At 38.3% G+C, this 16,610-nt stretch overlaps 2 protein-coding genes across 5 annotated transcripts in view; one reads left to right on the forward strand and one right to left on the reverse strand.

Moving 5' to 3' along the window:
- Window positions 1–6,235, forward strand: part of LOC117392592 (regulator of G-protein signaling 6) — a 107,627-nt gene extending 101,392 nt beyond the window's left edge. The window contains exons 14-17 of the mRNA XM_033990692.2: window positions 551–737; window positions 3,330–3,419; window positions 3,590–3,643; window positions 5,868–6,235. Of these exons, the coding sequence (XP_033846583.2) occupies window positions 551–737; window positions 3,330–3,419; window positions 3,590–3,643; window positions 5,868–5,918 (382 nt within the window). The 3' untranslated portion in view covers window positions 5,919–6,235. The remainder of the gene's footprint in view (window positions 1–550; window positions 738–3,329; window positions 3,420–3,589; window positions 3,644–5,867) is intronic.
- A 2,459-nt stretch (window positions 6,236–8,694) lies between these two features.
- lama2 (laminin, alpha 2) overlaps window positions 8,695–16,610 on the reverse strand; it is a 236,485-nt gene continuing 228,569 nt past the window's right edge. For all 4 annotated transcript variants that reach the window (XM_055232136.1, XM_055232139.1, XM_055232138.1 and 1 more), the window contains 9 exons: window positions 15,437–15,549; window positions 13,209–13,302; window positions 13,014–13,109; window positions 12,080–12,160; window positions 11,914–11,991; window positions 11,664–11,844; window positions 10,548–10,678; window positions 9,687–9,906; window positions 8,695–9,385 (listed from right to left, as the gene is read on the reverse strand). In XM_055232136.1, the coding sequence (XP_055088111.1) occupies window positions 9,222–9,385; window positions 9,687–9,906; window positions 10,548–10,678; window positions 11,664–11,844; window positions 11,914–11,991; window positions 12,080–12,160; window positions 13,014–13,109; window positions 13,209–13,302; window positions 15,437–15,549 (1,158 nt within the window). In that variant the 3' untranslated portion in view covers window positions 8,695–9,221. The remainder of the gene's footprint in view (window positions 9,386–9,686; window positions 9,907–10,547; window positions 10,679–11,663; window positions 11,845–11,913; window positions 11,992–12,079; window positions 12,161–13,013; window positions 13,110–13,208; window positions 13,303–15,436; window positions 15,550–16,610) is intronic.

Raw genomic sequence — 16,610 nt, forward strand, 5'->3', positions numbered from 1 at the left:
TATGTTAGAGCCAAGTTCAAATTGTTCAAATGCCTTTATTTACAGTTAAAGGTGTACTACGTAACCTTTTTTTTGCTTTTGTTTGTTGTCGCTATGCCTAAAAAGTTCCACACTATGGCAATAAACTCATCCATCTCCAAGGACGCAAGCGTGTGATGTGAGGTGAGCAGCTGAGTTTAATGCCATACGGTGGAACATTCAAGCAAAGCAACTACCATGGAGCATTACCATGGAGACGCAGACAACGTACCCCTTCAGTAAAGTTACATAGTCTTTAATCGATTTGCATTTAAAAGTAATGTTAAGAGACGGACAAAAAAAGAAAATAAAAATGAAAAAAAAGAAAATGAAAAGAATAAAATAATTAAAATTGTTGTTGTTTTTTTAAATATAATGAAATAAAATAATATAATAAAATAATATAATAACTAAAATGATACAATTAATAATAATAACAACAACAATCATAATCATAATAACAATAAATGAAAATAATAATAATAAGTCCATATCAGAGTTGCCTATAACATGTCCTGGTTCTGTGCTGTAGATTCTGGCTCGCTGTGCAGGACTTGAAGAGGCAGCCGCAGCAGGACGTGGCCCAGCGAGCGCAGGACATCTGGGCTGAGTTTTTAGCCGAGGGGGCCCCCAGCCCCATCAACCTGGACTCCCACAGCTACGAACGCACCAGCCACAACCTCAAAGACCCGGGCCGCTACAGCTACGAGGACGCACAGGTGCAAGGGCCCGGGCGGGGGCTCAGTGTGATGTTGTTGTGTCCTTTTTCAAGACACTCAAGATCAAAAAGAAATAAGACCAAATGACTTACACTGTGGGTTTTTTAAAGCATTTTGTTGGGTGATCGGTAAAATATTACTCAAGGAAAGCTCTGTACTTTCACTATTATTATAATTACTACTTTCACCACTACTACTATACTACTACTTTCATTATTACTACTTTTACTATTACTCCTACTATTACCTTTACCACCACTGCTACCACTACTTTCATTACTTCCACTCCACTACATTTGAAAGATAAAGTACTCAAAGGACTTTCCATGTTTTTTGTCCAATTTAAAGTCGTCCAGAGAATCACAACACTTAGTTAAAATGATTTGTTTAAAAAATATTTAATATGAATATTGAATATTGAATATTTAAGTAATTTCTACAGTCAATACTTCAATACTTTGAAGCAGGAATAATTTAACTAAGCCACATTTTCTGGTATTGAGGTAGTATTTGATCAAGTGTATCTGTACTTTTATTCAAGTCATGCAGGACTTTGACCACTTCGAGTAATAACCAATATAAAAGCTAAAGACAGGGTCACCAATATTTGTCCAGTTATGTACATTGCTTGCTAAGAATTATGGGATAAGAGCTGCTGACAGTTGATTGGTATACTGTCGTTGTGTCGTTGTGCAGTACAAACTACCTTATCTGTGTATCTAGAACAACACTAGTAAGATTATACATTTGTAATTATTATTTGATTACTATGGAGTTTTGTAGGAAGTGCGCAGTGAAAATGCTAGTTGTTAGCATTACTGTGACGGCAAAACTCCGCTCTGCACTTATAAACTCATCATGGTGAATAATTATGATGCTCTGAAGGTGTAAACTAAGTGAGAAATTGAACTGTGGAGCACTTCAATCCATTTAAAATGAACTACTTCTGTTTTTCACCTTTGTAAAACAGTAAAAATCAGACAACTAACATATTTTGAGGAATTTGCTGTTTTTAAATAGAAATGAATAGCTACGAGTGTGCGTTGCCTTTAGACACGAGGAGTAGATTGGACTCGTGACGCTATTATTCAATGTAAAAGCGAACACATTAAACGTAGCTTGGGGGTTAATATACGGTAGCTGGAATTACCGGTACATTGTGGAATCATTTTTTCATTATGTTGTCAAATAAATGAAATAAAATCAAGAAAATAATCTATAGAGCTATTAGTGCTCTATTTCTGATTTTGATAATAAAGAATAAACTCAATAGTCTGTACATGATGATAATAAAAACACTCTTTAGCTAACAGAATGTGATTTTCAGCATTAAATATTTGTACTTTCTTTTATATTTCCACGTGGCCTTATATCCGTGTAATACCTCAGTCGTCCAGGAACGTTTCAGTTTCATTCTCGCTTAATATCTGATTTTCTACTATAGCGCTACTATATTGGCCCCTTCCCTGTATGTAAAACCTGCCAGTCTTCCTCCACCTACACATTTACATAACATTTTTTTTTTCCCTAATCACGCTTCACAGTGGAGGTTAAATTTGACCTGCACATTCTTATGGCCCTCCCCCACAGCTCTGAGCAGGAGGCACATTCCCACTTAAACCTGTGACAGAGGAGGCTTTGCTGTCCCCCTCTGCTCCATGCTTCACCGGCACCGGCTAATGGTCTAATATTACCCAGGTTTCACAGCGCCGAGCCCAGGACAGGTACAGACGGGGAGGGGGGGGGGGGGGGCAGGGGGCTAAAGAACCAAGCTGTCTGTCAAAACCTCCACAGACCCAGAGGAGAACCTAAATATGAATGTTGAAGCTGAAATGTCAGTTAGTGAGTTAGCGTGTGTTAGCCAGTGCAGTCCGGGTTGGTCACATCATTAAATTGGTTTGAGGGTTAGTATTTTTGTAATTACGGGGTCTATTCACATGAAACAAAACTGACAGTATATAGATAAACAAAAGTGAATTATTTTTTCACAATAGCTTCAGAAAGTGGTGTGTTTTTTCAGCACTAAATATGATGTGATTGTTGTCAGTTGAAAGATTAATATGACAGTTTGTGCAGCTGATCCCCATTGAGTTTTATACAAACCCCTGTCCTCAGTTTGAAATCACAACAATCAAATTCTCCTTCCGACAATTTAGCCCTGGTATTTCAGGTTAACTTCAAATAATGTAATATCTATACAAAATGCCTGGAGGGTTCTGTAACTATGGGTACAAGTAGTGGCAGTGATGAAGTGATGGAGAGGCTGAGGAGGCTGATGGATTTGCTCCTGTGGTAGAGGTGGAGTGGAGGGGCAGGGGGTGTACCAGAGCGAGAGAGTACAATTTTTAGCTTTAAAGTTGATTGGTGGAGTAGTAATAGTAGCGGATTGTGGGGAGTCGACAGGAGGTGCCCCAGGGTCTTAGCGGCCCGGGACAACAGACTTATAGGGGGCCCATGTGAGCTTTTTTTGCCCCGGGCCCCCAAATTGCTGTTGACGGGCCTGGTTGAGTGTGACAGTGAACAAACTCAGTGCATGTTATTGTGAGTGTTCTCTTTAGTAGCTCACACACACTGACCTGCGCCTCTCCTCAGGACCACATCTACCACCTGATGAAGAGCGACAGCTACAGCCGCTTCCTCCGCTCCAATGTGTACCAGGACCTGCTGCTGGCCCGAAGGAAGGTCAGCCCAAAGCATTATGGGACTGTTCTCAAGTCTGCATATGAATCCATACACGTGGAGATGTTTGTGAATCCATTTTGCAGACACCTGTTGTGAAATACTGACTAAATACGTGAATGGGTTCTGTCCGCAGTTGATAATCGTGTATGTGATGTTTGTTTTGTCTCCAGCCTGAGACAGACCAGGGCAGACGCACCTCTCTGGAGAAGTTCACTCGCAGCGTGGTGAGTCTGAAATCCTGTTACTGTCTGTGTCTCTCTGTAAACTCTCAAACAGCTCAATTAACAAAGTACATTTAGAGTTTTATACTTTATTACTTACCCCTCGGACAGACTGCACCCCGTCCAGATGTGACTCCAGTGTGGGGCGCTTTAGTTGGTCAGATCCACAGATTGGCGGTTTGGTCTCAGTTACCATAAATGAATGTTGTTGTTGTTGTTGTGCCTTTGGACTTTTTGCACTTAACCTGTCTCATCCCCAGTGTCTGCGTTAGATGTTAAGTCCAGTTATTCTTACTTGTGTATATAGTTTCCACAAACATAAACATTTTTACTATTACTTGAGTATTTTCCTGCCCCGCTGCCACCTCCACGTATGACAGAAAATTGTTTTTATCCCTATGACTCAAATACAAAATGAGTTTTCTAAAATTATGCAGATTTTCATTTCAAACAGTGTGATTTAATTAGCCTCCAATAATCAGCAGCTGCTCAAATCCCTGTGTTCAGTTTCTCGCCCTCTTGTTCTATCAGATGCCCTGTATGATGCTTCTACAGAGGATCCTTCAAACCCCGGTCTCATTCCAGTACCAGTGTATTTTTATACTCTTTTCCTGTACTTATGAGTTGCTTGTTGAGCCGCTGAGCCCGGCCCCTCCGGGAGATGTTCTGATATTGGCTGACAGCAGGTACAAGCTGTTCAATGCACTCATAATTATTTCAGCTGTCAACAAGCAAACCAGCAAATCAAAGACTTTCACCACCAGGGGCTTCACAAAGAGCGTAAGTGAGACTGAAAACACGGCTCTGGTTTACCAAAGCATTCTCTCAGAAAATGTGTGTGTGATTTTCAAAGACTCTTTTTAATTGACTAAAAGGAACAGAACAGAAGTGTTGTAAACCAGGACTAAACCAGGTCTAAATCAGGTTCAGCTGAGGATGAGTAAAACAAGGTCTAGATCATAGACATAGTATAAAGAAGTGACGAGAGTGTGACGTCACCCACAGCGTTCGGCTCCAGTCAAATGAAACTCATCGAGGTTAGAGCAGTTATAGGGCGAATTTGGAGCCAAGTTCGATATTTAGAAAACCAACTATGAGTATCATAGCAAAGTATTCATATCTTGATTTACTGGCACAATGGTGAAAAAAAAAATCAGGGATCATGTAGAGTGGGTCAATACAAACATTTTAAGACTAAAAGGACGAGCCTGACAGCAGCATTTACAGAGAGATGGGGAACAGTTTTTCAATAGAGAACCAATGAAGCTGGAAACACATGCTCTATCATGTCCATTTGTATAAACAGTCTATGGTCAAGCTGCAGAGACTAAACCAGGACTCAACCAAATTTAGTGAAATCTAAAACAGGACCTCTGTATCCAGTGTTTTTATCTGATAAATGTGTCCTGTCCCTGTACTGATATACTGTGAAAGCAGATCTTGGGGTCAAAATAATGATGTGCTGTTAGCATGCTAGTTGTTTTTAGCATTAGTGTGACAGAAAAACTCTGCTCTGGCCTGTAAAAAACAAACTCATTGCTGTGTATAATTAGGATGCTGAATGGAATAAGAAAGTAAGGAATCACTTTGGTCCGCTTCAGAATGAACTAGTTGGTTTTCATATTTTTAAGACAAAAAGAAAATCTAATGCAGCATCTTTAATTAGTTTGCTGTTTCAATGCAGCCAAATAGAAATTACTATATAAAAAGTTCCCATCTTTGGAAATATATCTTGTACTATTTATTTATTTATTGGTTTATTTGACAGGGACAGTGTACATTAATAGCATTGCTGCAAATGCATTTTTCATCTGTTGTCCCTGGACAGATGGCAGACCTGTCTCCCTAAAAACAAGAGTAAAAATATTATACAGCAAAAATTATGATATACTATAGAAAAACATTAAAAACAGAACAATACCGTCTGCTCGGACAGACCCTCGTGTGACCCTCTTTGAGCTCGTTCTTATGTTCACAAACTGATTGAGTGGAGGGGATGACAGACCATTAATGATTTTATATATTAGACAGAGGTTTGAATACTTTATGCCAGTGTTAGGCTGGGAGAATGCAGCCTAACACTTTATGCTTCTGTAAAATGGTGCAATGATGATGTCTTGAAGTTTTTTTAAAAAATCTAGAATCTTGATATTATGAGCTATTTGCATCATAAAAGTTACGTAGTGCACCTTTAACATTGTATTTCTTCTTTTCTTTCTTCTTTTAGGGCAAGTCCTTGACAGGGAAGCGGCTCACCGGTCTCATGCAGTCCTCCTGACAAGGCCCGGACTAGCGAACCTGAACTGTCACGTACTGTCTACTCACCACCACAAGGGGGCGACTACATACACTTGGAAGTGGCTAAGGAGCGACGCTGGAGTACACAGGACTACAGGCTGGACCCAAACGCCACATCGTAAAAATAAAATATCTACACGAAGAGACCTGACAGCATGCAATAAGTCACTAAATGTACCACCAGGGCGGCGCTGTCACTGCATAGTTGATGATGACTATAAAAATGAACTATTCTTAGGATTTCTACTTTGTAAGCCTGTACACTGCCAGGCTCCTGTCTCCTGTGTTGGATATGTGAAGAGGGACATCACTCCATTTCAATGTTGTACACAATTTAAAGTGCGTATGGCAGGTTTTCATGTTTTTATAATTATTACTTGGTGTCGAGCCTTGTTTACATTATGGTTGCTAGGTAACACAATTACATCTATTTCCTACATCCAACCAGGAAGTAAAAGTAAATCTGTGTAATCCCTCAGTCGTCCAGGTTTGATCCAGAGTAAAAGTCGTAAAAGACATTTCGCTGCTCATCCAAGACACTTCACTCCTACAACGTTTTGTCCAGTTGACAGATTTAACTTTGTCTTTTACTATTCACCAAAACTGAAAAAAGTAAAAATCTTACTCCTAACTGTAAAGGTGAAATGAGAACCTGTCATATGCACTTTAACGTCTGAACGCCTTGGGTGATGTCAAAAACGAGACTTGTAGATTAACGCTGTAGCTGTGCGGTCACCTGTCATTCACTGGGACTACACTAGAGGGCGCTGTAAGTAGATGTCAGAGGGGAGGGGGGCACCAGTTTATTTTGACATATGGATTACCTCGTCGTGTTTTCTATGGGAATTTTCTTCAATTACTAGTGATTCCAAAACATTGTCTACTCATCGAGCAAATGAAAAGGAGCTGATATGAACGAAATATATTTATGTTTAATTATAATCTTAGCCCTTAGCTGAATTTGTAATAATGTTTTTAAAAATTGAAATTTGTGAATGAGTAAACCAATATTGCTGGAAGGTTGCATGAAATTAACTGATGTGTAAAGGGGGCCATGATGCTCTTGACTTTGGGATTGGCTGAACACGTAGACTTTTGAAATGTATTTATTTACGAATTTAAATGGATTTTTTATCAATAGCAAATGTAATCCAAAAAATATTGTAAAAAATACAGTTTCAAAAATATTATTCAAGTAAAAAAAATTAGATTAAGTAAAATTTATTATAATTCAAACTGTGTTTATTTATATTTATACCTGAGCGTATTTATCGCAGCTTAGATCAAATGCATATGATTGTAGACAGAGGTAACTCCTGTGTCATATTCAACACATGTAATTGTAATTGAAAAGACTGTATGAGTTTGAACTGAACTGTCATAATGTTTTGGCTTAATCTTCAACACATTCCACTGTGAGAGCTCAGAGGAACAGTAAGAGTCAGACCCAAACCGACCTTTATCAATTGTAGAGAGGAATGTCTGTGGAATTAAAGAGGTATGCACAAATGATCTCTTTATTTTATTATTATTTAAAAACAGAATTTGGTAACACGTCTTTGAACTGATTCGTAGTTGTTAAAGGCGCTGTACCTGATTCAGTAGTAGTAGTAGTAGTTCATTTTAAACGGTTTGCAGTGGTCCAAAGTTACTCCTTGCTTACCTTATGCAGAGGCCAGAGTGGAGTTTTGCTTTCATGATAACGCTAACAACTAGCATGCTAACCACACACTTCCTGATTGAAGAAAACACTGTATAATTAGATGCTGAGGGTACACAGTGGATATATTTTGACCTCAAGAGCTGCTTATACAAGACACATCTTGCTCAAATACATAGGGAAAAAAATCAGGTACGATGCCTTTAACTTTAAGTGGTAATTGTTATGCAACTTTCTTATGGAGATTATGCAGTCACACCCATTCCTAATAATGCTAATAAGCCCTAATTAAGAGCATTAATGAGGATAAATGAGTAAATGTCTATAATAACTTGAAAGACATGGGCACAAGTATTAATAAGTATTAAATAAATGCTAAAAGGAAAATAATGAACCATTTAGTATGCTGTTTAGTGCCTGTGAGCAATGAATATGTGCTCCCTGAACGAAAGTGATACCCAGAATTCAAAGCAGAATCGATTGAGCTGCAACAAGTGGCCTGTGTTTTATGTAGCAGAGCACTGCCCTCTAGTGGTATTGAAAGAGAGGTGCAGCTAAGTGTCTGTACATCACATGCATCTACTTAAATTATTATTATTATATTATTATTATTATTATTATTATTATTATTAGTAGTAGTAGTAGTAGTAGTAGTTGTAAAGACTTATATAACACAGTAGAAGACAATGGTGGAAATCATGGGGGGGGGGATGCCAGATTGAACAGATGAGTTTTTAGTCGTGCTGCAGTGAGTCCGGGTTCCTGATGGGTTTTGGGAGTGAGTTCCAGAGGGCGGGGGTTGGAGCGGGGATGGGAGCCAGGCTGGGAGTGGGAGCGGGGGCAGTGAAGGCTCGGTCCTCCAAGGTCTGGTGCTTTGTCCTGATGAGGGGAGTGAGGAGGTTGGTTTGAGCTGATCTGAGGTGGCAGATGGGACGGTGCTGATGGAGGAGGTTGTGAGATAGGGGAGGGGCCAGGTAATGGGACTTATAGGTGATGAGGAGGACCTTGTATTGGATGAGGTATTGTACAGGGAGCCGAAGGAGTTGTTTGAGGATGGGGTGATGTGGTAAAGTATGAGAAAGTACACACAAACTGGTCAAATGTCATGATAGATTTATTTTGCTCTGTCACAAACTGTACACTGGGGTCACTGTTTAATTATCGTCACTGCACAAACATGAACACATTTGGACTTCTGTTAAGTGCTTTTTAAATTACTTTGATAGACAAGACATAGATAATGCTTTTTCACATTCAGTCACTTTAATTGAACACTAACATGCAAAATGTACACGCACTGGTCTTACATGTACAGTACTGTGCAAAAGTATTTTTAAGTATTGACAAAATGGTCAATCAGATTACATTACAATGATATTTATGTGTCCGGTGGCAGAATGGTTAGCACTCTCCACACAGCAAGAGGGTTACCAGTTAGTTTCCTGGACCTTGTGGGGGCAAATCCTTCAGCTAGGTACTCCTGACCAAATTTCAAAGTGCTGGTCTCAGAGGTCATCTATCTATTTGCATTGAGTCACAGATGTGTTTCTCATTGGTACATTGTTTTCACAGTACTGTACTGTATTTGTTTGGTAAAGGTGGTTGCAGTTCCCTGTTTAATCACTAGGCGGCGACAGGAGAGGGGCAGGACATGGGCTGCACTCCTCTCACCTCCAGAGCCTTGTTAAACTGCACGGCGAAGGTCTTAGAGGCTTTGGTGATCTTCAGGTCCTTCATACAGCCTTTGAATGACCGTTTGGAGGACAGCGCCGCCTGGTGGACTCCGGCTGTAACACACAGGTTGCACACATTTTACCACAGGACAGGTACTATTCATTTTAAGTGGTGCAAGTAATAAAGTGAAAGTGACCAGAAATAGAAATAGTGCAACACCACATCCAAATTAGGACTATTAAATCTAGACTAGACCAGGACTAAACAAGAATGAGAATAAAACCAAACCAAGTCTGAATGAGAACTAAAAATCCCAAATCAGGACTAAACCAAGACAAACACAACCAGGAACAACATGTAATAGCTAACAGAATGTTGTATTTTTCTTTTCCAAATGTCTTTTTAATGTCGTACCAGGGTATCCTCCGACGTAGATGGGGTCGTTGGTCTCACACGTGTTGGACCTGGCGTTGGGACTCTCTGCTTTACTCTGTGTACTGTCCACTCTGAGCTCCAGTTTGTGTCGGATCTTTGTGGCAGTGACCGAGTGCCACTGTCCATCACAAAAGCCCTCTCCCTCAGGCGACACCTCCGCTGTGACCAGCCCCGCGCCATTGTCCACATGGAACTGCAGCTGTGAGGAGGAGGGAGGGGTTAGCTCGTAACTCTTAAGTTTATTGTACCGTTAGCTAAATTTTAATATGTTCTGAGTAAGGTTTGATAAGCTCATGCAGGTTGCACTGCAAAGAGCTTATAGAATAAAGTTATGCCAAATTTGTAAGTTTGAATTTGCTCTAAAATTTGCGTATAGCATATATGAAAAATAGTAACAGCCAGGTTCAAATGTCTTGCTTTATTTTGTTTGATACAAAAATATCTTCTCTTAAAAATTCAAATGTCTAATAAGAATAACTAAATCTTGTTAAGAATAAGATTGGTAAGTTCTGTGTGTAGGGGCTAATTTAAAGGGGAGCTTTTGTCCCTTTCGGAGAAGACATTTCAAGAAAACAGACTGAAGTTATAATGTCCCATATAACTCTATGGATGTCAGCTGATAAAATGAAATAATAAAAAATCTTTAGGTTTAGATTGGACAGTATTGTTGTTTCCAGGTAAAAGGTTGTATGATAACAGGGCAAAGTGACCAAAAGCTGGAAAGAAATGGGCCAAATGAAGAACTGCCCACGAGTTCTGAATCTCTTGTACACTATTATAAGTGATATTGTTTGTGCGACGTGTTTGTCTATGTGTTCTAATCTTCCAGAGTGTCTTTACCTTTCCATTCACAAGCTCAATGCCCAGGCCGTCCCGATCGTTGTTACTAACGGCTAGCAGCACTCCATTGGTGCGACTGGTGCGGAAGTCAAAGGCTATGGACACCTCCTGACCCACGCGGTACGACGCCACTGCAGGGAAAGTCCATGATGCCCAACATGTCAGTAACAGTAGGCAAAAAGTATGCATAAAAATACTACTCTTAGTACTAGTTCCAAGTTACTTTCCCCCCCCACACTTAATGAATTAAGTTTTAAACCACAATCTGTGTATTCTCAGAGCTCGATCCAATCAGAGCAGGCGAGGCAGTGCTGTTATGAGTTTGTTTGTGTAGAAAGGAGCAGAGACAAAGCTGAGAGAACTGTGCTTTGGGACGATTGAGACTTGTGCTGTATCCAGAAACTCCTGTGATTTACATTTGTTATTACCAGTTTGTCTTCAGTGCATCAGATTTGTCTTTTTGAATTGACTAACAAGTACAAATGGAAATAGAACAGACATTAGACTAAAAATATGGCCGTATGTTTACAACAAATTAAATAACACGTTTGTCCCAGATAAATATATTTTGTTATTATTTTTACAAAAGTGAAAAAGTATATTTGTAAACTCTACATAAATAATCAGAGCTTTTAACCATGTTATAGTTGTTTCCCTTCACCGTTTACCCGAAGTTGTATTGACGATACAATTTCGGGTGATGTCAGCTCCCATTGGGCACCACAGTTTTCTAGTGCAGACAAGTCAGCGGACTTGTTTCTTTTATTAAGTCTTGAATATTGAACGAATATTATGATTTAAAACGTCCAACTTATAACATAATGACCCACGGGTGTCCTAGATTATAGCTACATCGCAGAAGCAAGCACAATAGGTCGTCTTTAACATAGGTTTTTAGTCCACATATGGATTTTAAAATCTTAATATATGTGTCAAATATCAGTCATTGGTCACAACAACAAATCAAATATCAGATTCAGCTCAAATCAAAAACTGATATGGGACAATCCCTAGTACAAAAACAGGTTTCAAAATCTACTCAAAAACAATCTACTCAATTACAGTAGTATTTGTAATTAGCTACTTTCCCCCTGTAACTTCGGTATAGGCTCGTACCTGCTTTCAAATACCCGTTCCCCTGAAAGTAAGTCCCTGGCTCAGTGGAGACAAAGCAGCGTCCGACCATGTGACTGTTGGTGGGTCTCTGCATGTCCACGTTAAAGTCCTCAACTAGACTCTTCACCGCGCTGCCGTGCATCTTAAAGTTACGCACACATCCGTTCAGACTGTACAGGATCTGAATGCACACACAAAGGTTCAGTTAACATGTGGAGTACTTGTACTCTTTCTTTTGGTGTGTGCTCACCGGTCCTATCCTCCTGGTGGTGTAGTTCTGTGGTAAACCGCCCACATAGACCACGCCGACCACGTCCAGCAGATCAGCCTAAAAAAAAAAAAAAAAAAAAAAAGATCATTAAGAAAAAATTAAAGGGAACATTTATTTCAAAGGCAGAATTTAAATATTTTTGTACCGTCTTTGGACTGATCAGTTGTTTTATGTATTTAAAGTCAACCGATAGTACAGCTCTTTGCTTCTGGCGATTCACACGGATCTATAAAGAAAACAAAATAGCTCCACCGTTCATAAAGACACGAATAGCAAGTTATGCAGTTGTGGTATTTAACTAAGTACAAATAATAAAGTACAAATAATGATAATATTTACAGCATTACTATCCTAAAATACTAGTTAATGAATGTCTTTTTTTCTGTATTATACTGATTTTAAATGCAATACTGAACTATTTTACAACATATGCATGAAGTAGTATAAGGAGATACAATCAGATGTTCTTAGGATAATGGGAATACTATTTATACTGGTGGAAGGTAATGAAGTACAAGTAGTAAAGTACTGTACAATTTTTATGTATTAGGTACTTTCCTTAAATCAATTTTACAGTGGATACTTTTTACTTTTACTGTGTTTGAGAGCAGATATGTGTACATTCTACTCCACTACATTGTTGAGGGGTTATTTTTACCATGTTTGTGGTAACATCTTGGCTGAAAGTTTTCTAGCTCAAGCCTCGGCTTTGAGAAAACAAAAATATATACACACAATTTAAAAAAAAAATAATAAAGAAATTGGTCCATATTGTTTCTGTTGACCAAACATTTTTGAATCAATATCACTACATTTACACTTCAACAAATTAACAATACTTGTGTCAAATTCTTTTACATTATACTCTAAAAGTACATTTTTTTACAGTTACTTAAATACTTTTACTTAAGTAGATTGTTTCATGTGATACTTTTACTTTAGTACTGAAAACATTTCTAAATACAGGTATCAAGAAAAACACATTAAAAGGTTAAGGCTCCATAAAGAGTCATATTTTCAGATATGAGTTGATATGTTCATTAAATAACATGAAATCACAACGTCACATGAGCTCTCACCTTGTGCCAGTTTCCATCATTGATAGAGAAGGGAACACAGCCTGAGATGTTCCCATGTCCCAGGTCATAGCCGAGGCACACCTGTCCTTCCTTAATCTGCAAATAAATACATAAATTAATTACTTCATTAATTAATTAATAAAGAGCAAAACAAAAACATTATAAACATGTCAAATAACCATAACTTTATTGTACCTGAATGGAGACAAAATCAGCGTGGTTTATTCGGGCCATGTACAGGACCAGACCAGAATCCTCTTTTGTCCTCAGTTCAAACTCCAAAATTAACCTACAACGCAAAGGAAAATACACTTTTAAGTTATATCAGGGCTGAGGGCTGCTGGGAGGTGATCCTAGAGCTACTAAAGTTTGAGGTGCTATGGGTAAAAATTTCATATTCAAAATATATGTAAAACTGCAATTCAGATGTAACTGTGTAATATCTTAGTGTCTTCAGTCTGTTATTATTGTGGATAGATATTGTATTATTGATTTTAAAGGTCCTATATTACACAAAATTGACACTTGTGAGCTTTATGTCATGTTATAATGCTGTTACCTCCTCAAAAACATATCTGAAGTTGTGTTTTGTTTCATTCACACATGTTTGAATAACACTTTATTATTAGTCTGTAACATCTCCAAAGCTCAAAATGCTCTGTTCCACTTTGTGATGTCATGAAGTGGTAGTTTTCAAGTTAACAGCTCCTTTTACCTTTGGTTCAGTAGAGACTGACAATACCAGGACTGAAATTATTCAAATGATTCTAGTGAAGGTGTGTGGAGTTTAAAAAAAGCACTTCCTGTATTACCACATGACACAAGGTGGAACAGAGTGTTTTCTGTCTGGTAGGAGAACTCAGTCTAAATATGAAGGATTTGTGCATTAAACATGTGTGAATGAAACAAAACACAACTCCAGGTCTGTTTTTGATGAGGAAATAACATTATAACATAGATCAGAAAATAACAGCTGCATTATCATTGACGTCACGCAAAACAAATGTACAGCTTAAATTTAATTAAAATGAACAGTAATACAATATCTATACTTTGTGGCCACTTGTAGTATTGTGTATATATTATTTATTATTAAGTGCATATAAAATTTAAGTGAGATATTGATCACTAGGACAACCTTTCTAACTGTAGCTGCAGTTTAAACCCCATGGACATAACTGTCTCCTGGAGAATTTTCCGATACCTGTCAGTCTTCTATCTAATTTGACCTTAGACTCCTGTGTGTTGAGCTCCTGACAGTACGAGCAGGAGCAGAAGGTGTAGTCAACATCACCTGACTATTTCATCAGCCCATTATTAATACAACATGTTTGGATCTGTGTGCTGTTTTCTGGCACCACTGTCTGTCCAAGCCATCATCCACTCCTCACTTATTTACACTGTGTACTATAGGTCATATGTGCGTACATCTTATACAGTAGACAGTCAGCAACTAGGAGACAGGACTGGTCAAATCTGTCACGGTATTAGATTTCTAGGTGATTATTCCTTTTTTGTTTTGTGTTTGAGAAGTGGAAAACATTTTTTTGTTTTTTTTCCAGTTCAATTTTTCTTTTCTTTTCTGAGACATTTTAAGAGTTTGAGAGTTAGGTTGATGAGGGCTAATCAGGTGTGTAATTAATAAGTGTTAAAAATAGATTATATGATTGGTCATTAAGTTTCTTTACACATAAAATAAAAATGTCTAAGTTTTAAATGTAGTTATTGGATTGAATGTAATTGTGTTGTGGTCACTTCTAGTTAATTACCACACAGCTGGCTCTCTTCAGACATGCTTTTTTTCTTTTGTTTTTCTCTGAAGGGGCAATTTTTTGGCTATTATTGGTCAAGGGAACTTGGTGGCAGTGTGCAGTATAGTAACATGCCAATACTGCAAAGCAAGTCCATTTTATAGTACTATATATGAGAAATGTATACAGCTTAAAGGGCTCATACTGCGCTATTTTGTGATTGAAGTTATAATGTTGTTTCCTCATTGTTGGAGTTGTGTTTTGCTTCATTCTCACATGTTTGACACACAGATCCTGCATATTTAGGCTGAGTTCTTCTCTCAAACAGAAAACACTCTGTTCCACCTTCTGATGTCATGTGGTAATACAGGAAGTGCTCCACTGTGTTTTTAAACTCCACACACCTTCACCAGAAGGGGAACATTTCAGCCCTAGAATTGCCAATCTCTACTGAACTAAAAGTAAAAAGTAGTTAACTTGAAAACTACCACTTCATGACATTACAAGGTGGAACAGAGCATTTTCTGTTTTGGAGATGTAGACATCCCAATATGAAGAGTTACTCAAAATGAATGAAAAAAACACAACATCAGGTATGTTTTTGATGGGGTAAGAGAATTCTAACAGTTTGTATAATACAGGACCTTTAAACCAAAATGCCACATGTCTGACCTCTCTCTGACTTTGGCGTCGTCGAAGGAGAAGCTCATGTGGCTGTTCCTGCTCAGGCCAAACTGGTAGGCCTGCTCCAGAGCTGTGGGGGCCACGGCAGAGGCACAGGCGTCCTGCAGGGGGAGACACACATAGGTTAGATCCACAGAGCCTCCTGTCAGCACACGTCACTCACTCTAATGGGACGGTGTCAGAGCGGACAGCAGTGACAAGGGAGGGAATGTGGGCTGTCAACAACTCACTGTGAAGAAGGGATTTGAACACGGGAGATCACAAATACAATGAAACATAAAATAAGTGTGGAAAAAACTTCAATATTCTTATTTATAATGTTAAGATGCAACAAATGCATTCAATTATATGACTAATATTACTGATTACTACTACTGAATACCTCAGTGGTGATTTAAAAAGTATGATTGGCATTAAAATTTGATCACAATTTAAGATATGTTAAAATATTATGATGACGATCCATGGCAACAATATGAAATGCTGAGGATGCAAGAATCAATTTCTCGAAGCTGCTATTTCAACATTGACCAGCAGATGTCAGTACAGTTGTATGTATAAATAAAACAGCTTATTGTGCTCAAATAATGTCTTTCTCTGATCACTACTCTGTTTTTTTTTTGTTTTTTTTTTTGTCTTCTATGTACCCTAATTACCAATGCTTTAAATGATCTTTTTGATAACCTCATAAAAACCCTTTTCTATTGTTTAAATATAAGAAGGCTTGCTATTTGGTTTTGGTTTTTGGTTTAGTTGGTCCTATTAGAAACTTTGATTTGTGACTTACTGCACAGTGTGAATATTTAAAAGACCTTTTTAAACATGAGATAAATTGTAGAGAAGTACAGAGAAAGAGAGAAGGAAAATGTGTTCTTTAATGGAGCAGTTGTTATTTCTCAGATTGCTTACATGAGATGCCAGTCGCCCTCTGCTGGTAATAGTGGGAAGTGAATGGAGCATGAGCACAGATATCACCCGTGTGACCCTAACAGGTAAATGAGCTTACTGCTTTGTATTAACAGGAATTTATAGGTATAGTGTGCAACATTAGCATACTATGGTGGAGGGCCGGCCACCTGTTCGTCACCATGGAGATTTTATGGCTTTCCATGAAATGTTCCATTGACATTAAACGTATCAATCTTCATGGAGACTAGAGATG

This window comes from Periophthalmus magnuspinnatus, chromosome 24, assembly GCF_009829125.3.
Source record: "Periophthalmus magnuspinnatus isolate fPerMag1 chromosome 24, fPerMag1.2.pri, whole genome shotgun sequence".
Lineage (NCBI taxonomy): Eukaryota > Metazoa > Chordata > Actinopteri > Gobiiformes > Gobiidae > Periophthalmus > Periophthalmus magnuspinnatus.